A 15,837-nucleotide genomic window follows, 5' to 3' on the forward strand; every position below is an offset into this window, starting at 1 on the left:
GGAGAGGGGCGGGCCGAGGGCGTGCCCGAGACAAGAGCGGGAACCCGGCGCCCACTGTGTCTAGTAAAGGGGGCTGGAGAATGCAAATAAGGCTCCAGCCCTCGGCGCTGCTATAGAACAGCGTCTCTCCCTGTCCCTGAGTGACAGGGTGGGGGCGGGAACGAAGCGGCGCTAGGCCGCAAAAGCCGGGGACTAAAGTTAGAAGCGCCGCCGTCGTAAAAGCGCGGTCGGCGCGTCCCCGGCGCACTACAAGTCGCAGCTGCGCCGCCGCTCCAGGGGCGGTCGGCGCGGCGGTCCCCACACGTAAAGTCCCCCAGTAATCTGCAGGGACTATAAGCCCAGCGCACAGCGCTACAGTCCCCGGCGCACTAGCACACCCAGCAAGCCTGGAGTGTGCGTGGCCTGCCATACGGGGACACAGAGTACCTGAAAGTTGCAGGGCCTTGTCCCTGAACGGCACTCCCGCTCCACATCCAGCAGGTTCTATGGGTCTGTGGATGGAGCCCGGCCTCAGGGCTTGGTGGCCGGAAAGATCCCACTTCCTCAGAGCCCCTCAGGGGGATGGGGAAGGAAAACAGCATGTGGGCTCCAGCCGCCGTACCAGCAATAGGTACCTCAACCTTACAAACCGCAAGTGGGGTGAGAAGGGAGCATGCTGGGGGCCCTAGTATGGGCCCTCTTTTCTTCCATCCGATATAGTCAGCAGCTACTGCTGACTGAACAGTGGAGCTTATGCATGGATGTCTGACCTCCTTCGCACAAAGCAGAAAACTGGTGAGCCAGTGATCCCACTGGGGGTGTATAGCCAGAAGGGGCCTTACACTTTTTAGTGTAATGCTTTGTGTGGCCTCCGGAGGCAGTGCTATACACCCAATCGTCTGGGTCTCCCAATGGAGCGCCGAAGAAATATGGCCGCCTTTTTATTTGAGGCTCAAAAAATAATTTTGGCAGTCAGGTTTCATTACAAATGTTGCACCCTTTGCCTTGTACAGCCTCTGGGTCACGCTGTCTATTGCTCGCTGCGTGATGAGTTAACCAAGTGTCCATCAGGGAGCTCATTCTGACCATTTATAACAAGTATTTCCTTTTTTTCTGAAGTCAGAAATTAGCTAAGAAAGTGATATAGAAGAGATTCTAATTGCTCCGTCAGAATGAGCTCACTGATGGATTCTCAATTAACTCATTAAGAAACGTGCAAAGAATGATTTTTAGCCCACGTTAAAATGGGGGGGGGGAATTGCTCCTGTCCTCATCCTATAAAAGCAATGATGGGAGGTTGTTGCGGTGGATGGGAAATGGTGTTGATATGAGTAGATGGGGGGGGGGGGGGGGAGGCTCCTATTATGGCACCGGATCACAGGCGGCGGCTGCTATATAATGATCCTCATCCCATCCTAATAAATGCACAAATACAAACCACAAACACATTTCTTTTTTTTCTTCAAAATTCAATACTTCCATCCAAATAAAATGGGAAAAACAAAAAACAGAAAACAAAAAACGAACAAAATGTCTTGAAACACAGGATTGTGCAACGTAACTGACAGAAAGGAATATGGCAGCGTCGGCCGCTCGGCTATGAACGTCAATGAAATTCATAAAACGGTAATATCCTACAATAAAATAAATCAAAAGACACTAAAAAGAAAAACCAAGTCCTTGCTGTGAGACCGCCGTCTGATCGAGCTCCATGCAGACGTGTGGTTCCTACACAATGAAGAAGTAAAAAGTACAGAACAGAAGCATTAAAAGTGGGGCGACGGGAGAGGTCGAGGGGCGGCTGCGTGGTTACGGGCATGGAATGCGAGCTGGAGTGACGGGGGTCGGGGATTACGGTCATTTTTTTTTTTTCCTTAATATTTGTTTTCCAGACAGTTACTAGCTAATAATAATCACTTTATGTCGCCTCCTTCCTAGGACACAGTAATAATATACGTGTATGCAGTGCTCGGTGGTGACAGACCGGCGCTCCTGGCACAAGTGTCCGCAAACTGGTTTCAGAAATCAGAAAAAAAAAAGTAGGAAGTTTTATCCAATGTGGTTGAGGATCTCGATCAGTCCTGGTGTGAAACCAAAACAAATGTCACTTTTCACCCCCCCGTAGACGCTCATGGGGCTCCTCCGTATTTGCCAGCCTGGTCGTAGCTGCTGCCGCCAGCTCCGTAGCTCCACTGGCTCCATTGACCTTGCCCCGGGGGTGCGGCGGGACTGGGGGTCGGTGCCTGGCCGGGGCTTTGGTACTGCTGGCTCCATTGCTGACTGCCATACTTGGGAGACAAAAAAAAATAATAAAATAAAATTATTATTTATACAATTCATTTACCATGGAGACAATTTAACCACCTCCTCAACATAAGATGTCCCACTCCACACAGGGCGGGTGTTGTGTCCCATGAATGGGAACAACGTATTGTAAATATTTTTCCTCCTATCAGGAAATTCCATATTGTTACTAGGTAGATTAGACTGTATGAAGTTTGTCCCTATGTTCCTCCCTTAGTTGGCTTCTGTATAGAAAGCTCCTCCCTTCTCCTTCAGTTTAGTCTAGAGAGGAACCATTGCTGGACACATGTCTACAACCCTGTAGATTATTCCTTTTCACCTGCTTTAACTTTGTACTTAATACAAGATTCTAGAAGAAAACTCCAGCGTTTCTCCTTGTCTTCCTACAAGTCATCGTTTGGCTGAATTAAAACTATCTGTGGATGCTTTGAAGTGTGAGTACAATCATACAGTTATCTAAGGGACTGATAATTTGAGCAGTTGGGATTTATTTCTAGGAAGAGACAGAATAGCGGGTGCCGGCTGTGTCATACAGTCAGTGCCGGTCACCAATAGCAGCGATTAAAGACCTGCTTTACTCACTACTGTTTAACCTCTTAATTAGAGATGAGCAGTGTTCGAATCGAACTGTTAGCCAATCTCAAATTTGACCTGTTTTAGGCGATGTTCGACGAACAATTAGCTTCAAGTTCGACAGTTCGAGGTTATGTTCGATAACTGTTTGATCACCAAAAGCGTAACTGGCTTTTCACAGTGATACTGTCATTCAATGTTAATACAGTGGAACCTTTGTTTACGAGAACAATCCGTTCTGGGCGTGTGCTTTTTAACCAAGTTACTTGTTCAGCAAAGCAAGATTTCCCATAGGAAATAATGCAATGCAGACAATTCGTTCCACAACTTGTTAAATGTCCCATCCTGGTCCCCTATTGTGCCATTGCGCGCACGCACGCGCACACACACGCGCACACACACACACACACAGCTCACCTTACCTTCTGTTCCATCGCCGGCCTCCTGGGACTTGTAGTCCGCCGGTACAGGATGTGTATCTGGTAACCATGCGACCGATGCTTCCGCTGCCAGAGCGATGACGTCAAAGGCAGGAGATGCTTGCCTCTGATTGGCCAGCACGCGCTGCCTTTGAGTAGCATCTAAACATGCCAAAACAGGAAAATGGGTCTATGCCGCGCTAAAAAAACACTGGTACTAGGAAAATAACGAAATTTCTTTTATTTCAGTAACCCAACGCATTTCAGAGACAAGGACCATCTCCTTCAGGGAAAAAGAAATCATGATCCCCGATGATCCTGTTCGCTATCCAAGGGGCTAGCGTTCTCCAGATCAGATGCTGGATACCGTAACAGGTAGGTGTTGCCCGCTTACGACCCAGCGAGTCAAACGTACTACCTCACCTGGCGGGTCAGGTATCTCCTTCTTCGACTGACGCGAGGACTGTGGTCTCCATGGACCCCTAACGTGGTGCGGCAGCAACTGTCATCAGGTCGCTTCCAGTGACCCGTGGGTTTTCTCCTGCTTCAGACTACTCATTCAGGTAATCTGAAGGTAAGCCAGGATCCCCTGGCCAGTTCACTTCTCGGCGATCTGCAGCCATCTCCTACCTCACACCATACGTGTAACGTGATCATGAGGTAAGGCAACACGCGACCTTCTGACTGGAGGGGTCGTGTGATTCACTTCCTGCAGCAACCACGGACCCCAGCACAGCAGCAGCAGCTCTCATTTGGTCGCTTCCCAGTGGCCCGGGACCTTCTCAGACATCGCACCATTCATCTAAGGTAGCCACAAGGTAGGGCTTTTCTCTCTTGACCGTACGTACGTTGGCTGCATCGCTTCTTGAAGCAGCAGTCATTTTGGTTTTCAAATGAGGTAAGCAAGGTGCAGCTCTGTCCGCTAACCAGTAGGTTGTCAGTTTTACTTCCTGCCACCGTCCCCGGATGGTTCGTGGTAATTCCGGTATCTGCCTATTCCTTGGTCTAGAACAGCCTTGGCCGCACCCCCCACTAGGGTTCCGGCCAGGAACTGTAAAGGTTTAAAACCATATATCGTTACTTACATTTTCTCTCTTTCAGATAGAGATCAGATTTCCTCAGTCCCTTCACAGTCAACAGATGAAGTTAAGAACCAGACACAGGATCGTTTAACCAGTATTGATTCCACGGAGGACCAGCTTCACCAAGGGGCTTCTAGTATCCTGACGGCCCAGTCATTGGGCCCACTCTTCCGGACAAGCTGTAAGGTTTCATATAATTGTCTTCTGTCTACTTTCCACAGCAGAATTCTTCTGGGAGCCCTGAATGCTCAGGCCACTGGGTGTTTCCACCCGAACACTCAACACTACAGCGACTGGTCCACGTCTGATCTGCCAATCTCAGTTAACACCTAGACATGACCTGCTTCCGTTTCAGGCCAAGAGGGGTCTTCATTTCCCCTACCCCGGGTCTACTTCTTTTTCCCCCTCTCGTAGTCATTCTGGATGGCTCTTGGGGATATGCTAGAGCTCTCCGATGCCCCTGACATACCAAATTCCGCGACCACTCGCCACCACTTGGTCTCAGACGCTTGTGCATTCCTGCAAGTTCCTGCCAGACCATTTATACTCTCATAGTCTCACTCATTTCCTTCCCTTCGTCGTCACTTCTTGTTGTGACGTGATGACGCGTTATATAATAATAAGAATATTTCATTCATTCTTCCGTCACATCTTTCTTGCCACCTTCCAGGGATAGGAGTCCCTCCCCTGGTCGGCTAGCGCTTCAGCCGACGACATAGTCCGAGCCCTTTCTCGGAGTCCCCCTCGAAAGGGTTCTTCCTTCTCCCACTTCAGGTCATACATGCCAGGTCTTGTGCCTTTAGTCACTCACAGGAGCCCTCCCCCATGGGGGTCCTCCTTCCCATAATTCACCGCAATGGTCACCCAGTACCCGATTCCAGGGTTCGAGTTTCCCAGTCACGTCATTATAGATGCTAGGACTCCCTTCTCCTGTCTGTCACGTCATAGTGAGAATTGGTTCTTGGAATTCCTTTGGCTCCTTAACCTTGTCATTTTTCTCCGAACCTCACAGGTTCTCTGGACCCCTTCCATACACAGGGGAATTATCTCCCATATTATTTTCCCCGCCTGCAGGCTGTTTCGTCCACTAGAGTCAGATCACTTCTCTCAGGTGCTGTGGAATCAACAGGTCAGGTTCCCCTATGGCGGAATCCCCTTACACTTTTCTCGAGTCTCTCGTCTCCCTTGCTCCCTCTTAGGCGGTCGGTTTCCCGTTTAGTCATCCTGCGGCAATAATGGGCCGAGGCTCCTTTGGCCTCCGCTTACCTGGCACCTACCTCTACCAGGTGCCCTTCGCTCATTCTTCCACTCTCAAACGTAGTACCAGGGCCTGTCGGGTTTTTTCTTCTTAGCCCGATCTATTGCTGTCAGTCGCCTTAGCTCCTTAGCTTTTTAGGTACAGACCTCAGAGGATGCAGTTTCTCCCTGATCATCCTATTCCCCATGCATTTTACACTAGTTCTTAGTACTCCCTAAGTACTCTAACTCTTCTCTTGTACTTCGGCCCCTGGCCGGGTAGAGGTTCCTTACGGGGTCTAGGAGCAGGTTCCGGTCACAGAACCTTGTCTCTTCTAATCCTGTTTTCGGGTCTTTCTCTTCCCACCCCTGGGGACTGCTTTAGGACGTCCCATGGTTTCCTGCGATAGAGAAAAGTAGATTTTGGGTACTCACCGTAAAATCTCTTTCTTGGAGCCTTCATTGGGGGACACAGCACCCGCCCTTTTCTAAGACTTAAATGGATCCGGAATGTTCTATATTTCAAGCTTCTCCTCGTACTGCTTTTACACAAACTGATCTCCTCAGCTCCGGTCAGTGGGTGTATACTACGTGGGAGGAGTCAACTTTTTATTTGCATAGTGTCACCTCCTAGTCCCAGCAGCATACACCCATGGTTTCCTGTGTCCCCCACTGAAGGCTCCAAGAAAGAGATTTTACGGTGAGTACCCAAAATCTACTTTTTTCAATCATTTTGGTTCTCAAGTCCTCAGACAGTTCTCTTCTTCTCTTTCTGTTCTCCGTGCTTAGTGTGGCACACACGGACGCACATTGCAAAGATTAAATGCACTTCTCCCCTTTTTATCTGGTTTCAGGTGTGATTTTCATATTGCCCACACCAGTTACTTACCACCGGTGAATTTGAACGAGCATCACGTTTGAAACAAAGTTGTTTTTACATAATTTTTGGAAAAGTGTCAATTTTGTCCGGCCCATGTTCAGGGTTTTATAGGAAATTATGCCCAATTTGCCTTAGTTTCTTTTTTTTGTGTTCTTCCAATACACACAAAAGGAAATAAAAAAGAAGGGAATTTTGTTACTTACCGTAAATTCCTTTTCTTCTAGCTCTTATTGGGAGACCCAGACGATTGGGTGTATAGCACTGCCTCCGGAGGCCACACAAAGCAATTACACTAAAAAGTGTAAGGCCCCTCCCCTTCTGGCTATACACCCCCAGTGGGATCACTGGCTCACCAGTTTTAGTGCAAAAGCAAGAAGGAGGAAAGCCAATAACTGGTTTAAACAAATTCTCTCCGAGTAACATCGGAGAACTGAAAACCGTTCAACATGAACAACATGTGTACCCGCAAACCAACCAAAAAATCCCGAAGGACAACAGGGCGGGTGCTGGGTCTCCCAATAAGAGCTAGAAGAAAAGGAATTTACGGTAAGTAACAAAATTCCCTTCTTCTTCAGCGCTCTATTGGGAGACCCAGACGATTGGGACGTCCAAAAGCTGTCCCTGGGTGGGTAAAGAAATACCTCATGTTAGAGCTGCAAGACAGCCCTCCCCTACGGGGAGGCAACTGCCGCCTGCAGGACTCTTCTACCTAGGCTGGCGTCCGCCGAAGCATAGGTATGCACCTGATAATGTTTGGTGAAAGTGTGCAGACTCGACCAGGTAGCTGCCTGGCACACCTGTTGAGCCGTAGCCTGGTGTCGTAATGCCCAGGATGCACCCACGGCTCTGGTAGAATGGGCCTTCAGCCCTGATGGAACCGGAAGCCCAGCAGAACGGTAGGCTTCAAGAATTGGTTCTTTGATCCATCGAGCCAGGGTGGCCTTAGAAGCCTGCGACCCTTTGCGCTGACCAGCGACAAGGACAAAGAGTGCATCCGAACGGCGCAAGGGCGCCGTGCGGGAGATGTAGATTCTGAGTGCTCTCACCAGATCTAACAAATGTAAATCTTTCTCATACCGATGAACTGCATGAGGACAAAACGAAGGCAAAGAGATATCCTGATTAAGATGAAAAGAGGATACCACCTTCGGGAGAAACTCCTGAATGGGGCGCAGCACAACCTTGTCCTGGTGGAAGACCAGGAAGGGAGCCTTGGATGATAGTGCTGCCAGCTCAGACACTCTCCGAAGAGATGTGATCGCTACCAGAAAAGCCACTTTCTGCGATAGTCTAGAAAGTGAAACCTCCCTCAGAGGCTCGAAGGGCGGCTTCTGGAGGGCAACTAGTACCCTGTTCAGATCCCATGGATCCAACGGCCGCTTGTACGGGGGTACGATATGGCAAACCCCCTGTAGGAACGTGCGCACCTTAGGAAGGCGTGCCAAACGCCTCTGAAAAAAGACGGATAGCGCCGAGACCTGACCTTTAAGGGAGCCGAGCGACAAACCTTTTTCCAACCCAGATTGCAGGAAAGAAAGAAAGGTAGGCAATGCAAATGGCCAGGGAGACACTCCCTGAGCAGAGCACCAGGATAAGAATATCCTCCACGTTCTGTGGTAGATCTTAGCGGACGTGGGCTTCCTAGCCTGTCTCATGGTGGCAACGACCCCTTGGGACAATCCTGAAGACACTAGGATCCAGGACTCAATGGCCACACAGTCAGGTTCAGGGCCGCAGAATTCCGATGGAAAAACGGCCCTTGGGACAGTAAGTCTGGTCGGTCTGGGAGTGCCCACGGTTGGCCGACCTTGAGCTGCCACAGATCCGGATACCACGCCCTCCTCGGCCAGTCTGGGGCGACAAGTATGACGCGGCTGCAATCGGATCTGATCTTGCGTAGCACTCTGGGCAAGAGTGCCAGAGGTGGAAACACATAAGGGAGCCGGAACTGCGACCAATCTTGCACTAGGGCGTCTGCCGCCAGCGCTCTTTGATCGCGAGACCGTGCCATGAAGGTTGGGACCTTGTTGTTGTGCCGTGACGCCATTAGGTCGACGTCCGGCACCCCCCAGCGGCGACAGATTTCCTGAAACACGTCTGGGTGAAGGGACCATTCCCCTGCGTCCATGCCCTGGCGACTGAGGAAGTCTGCTTCCCAGTTTTCTACGCCGGGGATGTGAACTGCGGATATGGTGGAGGCTGTGGCTTCCACCCACATCAGAATCCGCCGGACTTCCTGGAAGGCTTGCCGACTGCGTGTCCTCCCTTGGTGGTTGATGTATGCCACCGCTGTGGAGTTGTCCGACTGAATTCGGATCTGCCTTCCTTCCAGCCACTGCTGGAAGGCTAGTAGGGCAGGATACACTGCTCTGATTTCCAGAACATTGATCTGAAGGGTGGACTCCTGCCGAGTCCACGTACCCTGAGCCCTGTGGTGGAGAAAGACTGCTCCCCACCCTGACAGACTCGCGTCTGTCGTGACCACTGCCCAAGACGGTGGTAGGAAGGATCTTCCCTGTGATAATGAGGTGGGAAGAAGCCACCACTGCAGAGAGTCTTTGGCCGTCTGGGAAAGGGAGACTTTCCTGTCCAGGGATGTTGACTTCCCGTCCCATTGGCGGAGAATGTCCCATTGAAGTGGACGCAGATGAAACTGCGCAAACGGAACCGCCTCTATTGCCGCCACCATCTTCCCGAGGAAGTGCATGAGGCGTCTTAAGGAGTGCGACTGACTTTGAAGGAGAGCCTGCACCCCAGTCTGTAGAGACCGCTGCTTGTCCAGCGGAAGCTTCACTATCGCTGAGAGAGTATGAAACTCCATGCCCAGATACGTTAGTGATTGGGTCGGTGACAGATTTGACTTTGGGAAGTTGATGATCCACCCGAACGCCTGGAGAGTCTCCAGTGCAACATTCAGGCTGAGTTGGCATGCCTCTTGAGAGGGTGCCTTGACCAGTAGATCGTCCAAGTAAGGGATCACAGAGTGTCCGTGAGAGTGCAAGACTGCTACCACTGCCGCCATGATCTTGGTGAACACCCGAGGGGCTGTCGCCAGACCAAATGGCAGAGCTACGAACTGAAGATGGTCGTCTCCTATCACGAAGCGTAGAAAGCGTTGGTGCTCTGTAGCAATCGGCACGTGGAGATAAGCATCTTTGATGTCTATTGATGCTATGAAATCTCCTTGAGACATCGAGGCAATGACTGAGCGGAGGGATTCCATCCGGAACCGCCTGGCGTTCACATGCTTGTTGAGCAGTTTTAGGTCCAGAACAGGACGGAAGGAGCCGTCCTTTTTTGGAACCACAAAGAGATTGGAGTAAAATCCTCGCCCCCGTTCCTGAGGGGGGACAGGGATCACGACTCCTTCTGCTCTTAGAGAGTCCACCGCCTGCAGCAGGGCATCTGCTCGGTTGGGGTGTGGGGAGGTTCTGAAGAACCGAAGTGGAGGTCGAGAACTGAACTCGATTCTGTACCCGCGAGACAAAATGTCTGTTACCCACCGGTCTTTGACCTGTGACAGCCAAATGTCGCAAAAGCGGGAGAGCCTGCCACCGACCGAGGATGCGGAGGGAGGAGGCCGAAAGTCATGAGGTAGCCGCTTTGGAAGCGGTTCCTCCATTTGCTTTCCTGGGGCGTGAGTGAGCCCGCCAGGAATCTGAGCTCCCTTGTTCTTTCTGAGTCCTTTTGGACGAGGAGAATTGGGCCTTGCCCGAGCCTCGAAAGGACCGAAACCTCGACTGCCACTTTTTCTGTTGAGGTTTACTTGCTCTGGGCTGTGGTAAGGAAGAGTCCTTACCCTTGGACTGTTTTATGATTTCAGCCAATGGCTCACCAAACAGTCTGTCTCTAGATAATGGCAAGCTGGTTAAGCATTTTTTGGAACCAGCATCTGCTTTCCAGTCCTTTAACCACAAGGCTCTGCGCAAAACCACAGAATTGGCGGACGCCATAGCGGTACGACTCGTAGATTCTAGGACAGCATTGATAGCATAGGTCGCAAACGCAGACATTTGCGAAGTTAGGGACGCCACCTGCGGCACTGCTGGATGTATGAAAGCATCCACCTGTGCTAAACCAGCTGAAATAGCTTGGAGTGCCCACACGGCCGCGAATGCTGGAGCAAACGACGCGCCGATAGCTTCATAGACAGATTTCAACCAAAGGTCCATCTGTCTGTCGTTGGCATCTTTAAGTGAAGCGCCATCCTCTACTGCGACTATGGATCTAGCCGCAAGCTTGGAAATTGGGGGATCCACCTTTGGACACTGGGTCCAGCGTTTGGCCACCTCAGAGGGAAAAGGATAACGGGTATCCTTAGAACGTTTAGAGAAACGCTTGTCTGGATGAGCGTCGTGTTTCTGGATCGATTCTCTGAAGTCAGAGTGGTCCGAAAAAGCACTTAATTTACGCTTGGGATACAGGAAATGGAACTTCTCCTGCTGTGCAGCTGCCTCCTCTGCAGAAGGGGCTGGGGGAGAAATATCCAACAGTCTATTAATTGCCGATATAAGGTCATTAACCATGGCGTCACCATCAGGGGCATCCAGATTGAAAGGAGCCTCAGGATTAGAATCCTGATCACCGTCCTCAGTCTCATCACCGAGAGACTCTTCTCGCTGAGACCCTGAGCAGTGTGATGACGTGGAGGGTCTTTCCCAGCGAGCTCGCTTAGGCTGCCTGGGACTGTCATCTGAGTCAGAGACTTCAGCCTGTGATGCTTGAGACCCCCTTGAAGTACGGATTAGTTCCAACTGAGGGGGACCGGAGAGCATAGACACAGCAGTGTCCATGGTCTGAGTAACTGGCCTGGACTGCAAGGTCTCCAGGATTTTTGACATAGTCACAGACATTTTATCAGCAAAAACTGCAAAGTCTGTCCCCGTCACCGGGGCAGGGTTCACAGGCGTCTCTGCCTGGGCTACCACCACATTAGGCTCTGGCTGACGAAGTGCCACTGGGACTGAACATTGCACACAATGTGAGTCTTTGGAGCCTGCCGGTAGATCAGCCCCACATGCAGTACAAACAGTGTACACAGCCTGTGCCTTGGCACCCTTGCGTTTTGCGGATGACATGTTGCTGCCTCCTCAGAGCAGTACAGGGTGTCCAGCCAAGAAGCGACCTTACAGTGCAACTATATATATATATGGTACTAAGAAAAAAGTACACTAATATAACACTGAGGCACTAGTGGGGCCAGCACTAAAGTGCAGCTTACCGCCCGCTTAGGAGCGGGTGTGTGGTCGCCGAAATCCCTTTAGTCTGGGTCTCCCAGAGCCTGCTGCCCTTCCCCAGCCAGACCGCATGTGTAATGGCTGCCGGCGTCCTTGTGGAGAGGGGGGGCGGGCCCTGGGCGTATACAGACGAAGAGCGGGAAGCCTGCTTCCCACTGTGCCTAGTGAGAGGGCTGGAGCATGTAAATAAAGCTCCAGCCCTCGGCGCTGCCAATTGAGCAGCGTCTCTCCCCTACCCTGATTGACAGGGTGGGGGCGGGAACGAAGCGGCGCTAGGCCGCAGAAGCCGGGGGCTAAAGATAGAAGCGCCGCCGCCGTAAAAGCGCGGTCGGCGCAAAGTCCCCGGCGCACCACAAGTCGCAGCTGCGCCGCCGCTCCAGTAGCGGTCGGCGCAGTAGTTCCCAACATGTAACGTCACTCAGCAAAGCTGCAGTGACCTAACCCCAGCGCACAGCGCTACTATCCCCAGCGCACTATAACGCTCAGCAAGCCTTGAGAGTGTCCGTGCCTGCCGGGGACACAGAGTACCTGAAAGTTGCAGGGCCATGTCCCTGAACGGCACTCCCGCTCCAAATCCAGCAGGTTCTCTGGGTCTGTGGATGGAGCCCGGCCTCAGGGCTTGGAGGCCGGTAGGATCCCACTTCCACAGAGCCCTCCAGGGGATGTGGAAGGAAAACAGCATGTGGGCTCCAGCCTCTGTACCAGCAATAGGTACCTCAACCTTACAAGCACCACCGCGGGTGAGAAGGGAGCATGCTGGGGGCCCCATATGGGCCCTCTTTTCTTCCATCCGATATAGTCAGCAGCTACTGCTGACTACAAACAGTGGAGCTATGCGTGGATGTCTGACCTCCTTCGCACAAAGCAGAAAACTGGTGAGCCAGTGATCCCACTGGGGGTGTATAGCCAGAAGGGGAGGGGCCTTACACTTTTTAGTGTAATTGCTTTGTGTGGCCTCCGGAGGCAGTGCTATACACCCAATCGTCTGGGTCTCCCAATAGAGCGCTGAAGAAAAGTGTATAACAAAACATGAGTAATTACAATATTTTTCTAGGGAGAAATATGGTACTTCCTTTTCTGGAACAATTTAAAAGGGTGCCAACACTTTCGACACACCGTGTCTGCCGTGGCAGAATTTATTTTTTCACCATTTCAATGCAATTGTTTTTGTTTCCAGTAAGTTCTGGACTTCTAATTTAAAAAAAGGCATGAGAAGTCTGCCTCAATCCCCTCTGGAATGAATGGGTTCTCTCAGAAGTACGGCTAAAAGAATACAAGTCCTCGTATCAAGTCAACAACAACAACAAAAAATAGCTGTGACTCTTGAAAGAAGGGGAGGAAAAAAATAAAGGCGCAAACACAAAATTTGTCCATTTCTTTTGAAAAACTCTACGGGAGTAGATGCACTTACCGGTTGCTGGTATTGTTGACCATAGCCCCCCTGGCTGTAGGAGGACTGGGTGGTGGTGGAGGAGGAGGCGCTCTGGGCCGCAGGTTGGCTGTAGGCTTGGCTGTAGCTTTGTGCTCCAGCGCCATAGCCTTGACTGCTGTCGTAGCTCTGACCGCTGTATCCACCTCCAGGAGCCCCTTGGTTGTAGCCTCCGCTTCCTTGGCCGTAGCCACTGCTGCTTCCAGAACTCTGGCTGTAACCACCTCCGCTGCTGCCTTGGTTATAGCTGCCTGCGCCTCCCTGGCCGTAGCCACCACCACTTCCTCCAGTTTGGCTGAAGCTACTGCCGCTTCCTCCTCCCTGGTTGTAGCTATCACTGCTTCCGCCTCCCCGACTATAGCTATCACTGCTGCCACCTCCCCGATTGTAGCTATCGCTGCTTCCTCCTCCCCGGCCGTAGCTATCACTGCTTCCTCCTCCCCGGCCGTAGCTATCACTGCTTCCTCCTCCCCGGCCGTAGCTATCACTGCTTCCTCCTCCCCGGCCGTAGCCATCACTGCTTCCTCCTCCCCGGCCGTAGCCATCACTGCTTCCTCCTCCCCGGCCATAGCCATCACTGCCTCCGCCTCCCCGGCCGTAGCTATCACTGCTGCCTCCTCCCCGGCCATAGCCATCGCTGCCTCCGCCCCCCCGGCCGTAGCTATCACTGCTGCCTCCTCCCCGGCCATAGCCATCGCTGCCTCCGCCTCCCCGGCCATAGCCATCACTGCTGCCTCCTCCCCGGCCGTAGCTATCACTGCTGCCTCCTCCCCGGCCATAGCCATCGCTGCTGCCTCCTCCCCGGCCATAGCCTTCACTGCTGCCTCCTCCTCGGCCATAGCCTTCACTGCTGCCTCCTCCCCGGCCATAGCCTTCACTACTGCCTCCTCCTCGGCCGTAGCCTTCACTGCTGCCTCCTCCCCGGCCGTAGCTATCACCGCTGCCTCCACCCTGGCTATAGCTGCCCCCACTACCTCCGCCTTGTCCATAATTCCCCCCACTTCCTCCATAACTCCCACCCTGGCTGTATCCTCCAGCACCGCTGTAACCTCCTTGTCCAAAATTTGACTGTTGAGAAACACAAAGATAATGAGTGACGGACCGGCTGCACAATAGTGGTGACACGCAGCGGAGATATAACCATTCATACCTGTCCTTGACTGTAGCTGCTGGAGGCACCATACCCGCCACCTCGGCCGCTTGCGGGACTGTAACTGGAGGCTTGACTATCAGGACCAAAGCCGCCTCGATTCTCCGAACCATTATCCTGTGACCACCGGCTTTGTGAGTTGCTCCCGCCACGGTTAAATGCTGCGTTACCAAATGGATGAGATGAGGATTAACCTTCAAGCTTTTTCACATTAAATACTGATCCTGAATTTAGATTCTAGATTCACAGGATGATTGCTGATGCTGCTGTGATCACAGGATTATTAAAGGGAACCTGTCACCAGATTTTTACCTATTAAACTAAGAATCCCCTTCTGCAGCTTCTGCGCTGAGCCAGATGGGAGGGCTCATTTTCGGCTCCTGTCCCCCCCTCCTGCCGCTGATCGCCGTCCTCCTTTCTTGATTGATGTGATGACGCCTCCTTCATCCTCCTCGTCGCATTTTCAAATCTCGCGCCTGTTCAGTTAGGTCGGCTCGCGTAGGTGCAGTTCGCTCTGTCATATTGCGGGCAGAGCAGAAAACATAGCTGCCCTTGCTCGCGCCGGTGAGCTAAATGCGCAGGCGCGATTATGGGCGGGTACGAGGATGGCGCTGGTGAGGTCATGCACAGCGCCGACCATACTCTCGTGCCTGCGCATTTAGCTCACCGGCGCGAGCAGCTATGTTTTCTGCTCTGCCCGCGATATGGCAGAGCGAACTGCGCCTGCGCGAACCGACCTAACTGCACAGGCGCGAGATTTGAAAATGCGGCGAGGAGGATGACAGCAGCATAATCACGTCAATCAAGGAAGGAGGACAGCGATCAGCGGCACAAGGAGGATTAAGGAGCAGAAAATGAGCCTGTCCATGTGGCCAACCAAGGTAATTAGCATACCTAACGGCCAAGTTTTATAAAATTATTTTTGGGGTCTGGAAGGGGAGTCAGGGCCAAGGTACACCTTCATAGAATGAAGCCCAGGAGCTGCAGGAAGAAGGGAATTTTGTTTACTTACCGTAAATTCCTTTTCTTCTAGCTCCTATTGGGAGACCCAGACAATTGGGTGTATAGCTTCTGCCTCCGGAGGCCACACAAAGTATTACACTTTAAAAAGTGTAACCCCTCCCCTCTGCCTATACACCCTCCCGTGCATCACGGGCTCATCAGTTTTGGTGCCAAAGCAGGAAGGAGGAAACTTATAAATTGGTCTAAGGTAAATTCAATCCGAAGGATGTTCGGAGAACTGAAGACCATGAACCAAAAGAACAATTCAACATGAACAACATGTGTACACAAAAGAACAACAGCCCGAAGGGAACAGGGGCGGGTGCTGGGTCTCCCAATAGGAGCTAGAAGAAAAGGAATTTACGGTAAGTAAACAAAATTCCCTTCTTCTTTGTCGCTCCATTGGGAGACCCAGACAATTGGGATGTCCAAAAGCAATCCCTGGGTGGGTAAAAGAATACCTCGATAAAAAGAGCCGAAAAACGGCCCCCTCTTACAGGTGGGCAACTGCCGCCTGAAGGAGTCGCCTACCTAGGCTGGCATCTG

At 51.8% G+C, this 15,837-nt stretch overlaps 1 protein-coding gene across 1 annotated transcript in view; it reads right to left on the reverse strand.

Annotated features, from left to right (window-relative positions):
• Positions 1-1,423: 1,423 nt before the first annotated feature.
• HNRNPUL1 (heterogeneous nuclear ribonucleoprotein U like 1) overlaps positions 1,424-15,837 on the reverse strand; it is a 126,952-nt gene continuing 112,538 nt past the window's right edge. The window contains exons 13-15 of the mRNA XM_075323550.1: positions 14,290-14,450; positions 13,122-14,207; positions 1,424-2,267 (exon numbers count right to left, since the gene is read on the reverse strand). Coding sequence (XP_075179665.1) covers positions 2,109-2,267; positions 13,122-14,207; positions 14,290-14,450 — 1,406 coding nt within the window. The 3' untranslated portion in view covers positions 1,424-2,108. The remainder of the gene's footprint in view (positions 2,268-13,121; positions 14,208-14,289; positions 14,451-15,837) is intronic.

Source organism: Anomaloglossus baeobatrachus, chromosome 9, assembly GCF_048569485.1.
Source record: "Anomaloglossus baeobatrachus isolate aAnoBae1 chromosome 9, aAnoBae1.hap1, whole genome shotgun sequence".
Classification (NCBI taxonomy): Eukaryota; Metazoa; Chordata; class Amphibia; order Anura; family Aromobatidae; genus Anomaloglossus; species Anomaloglossus baeobatrachus.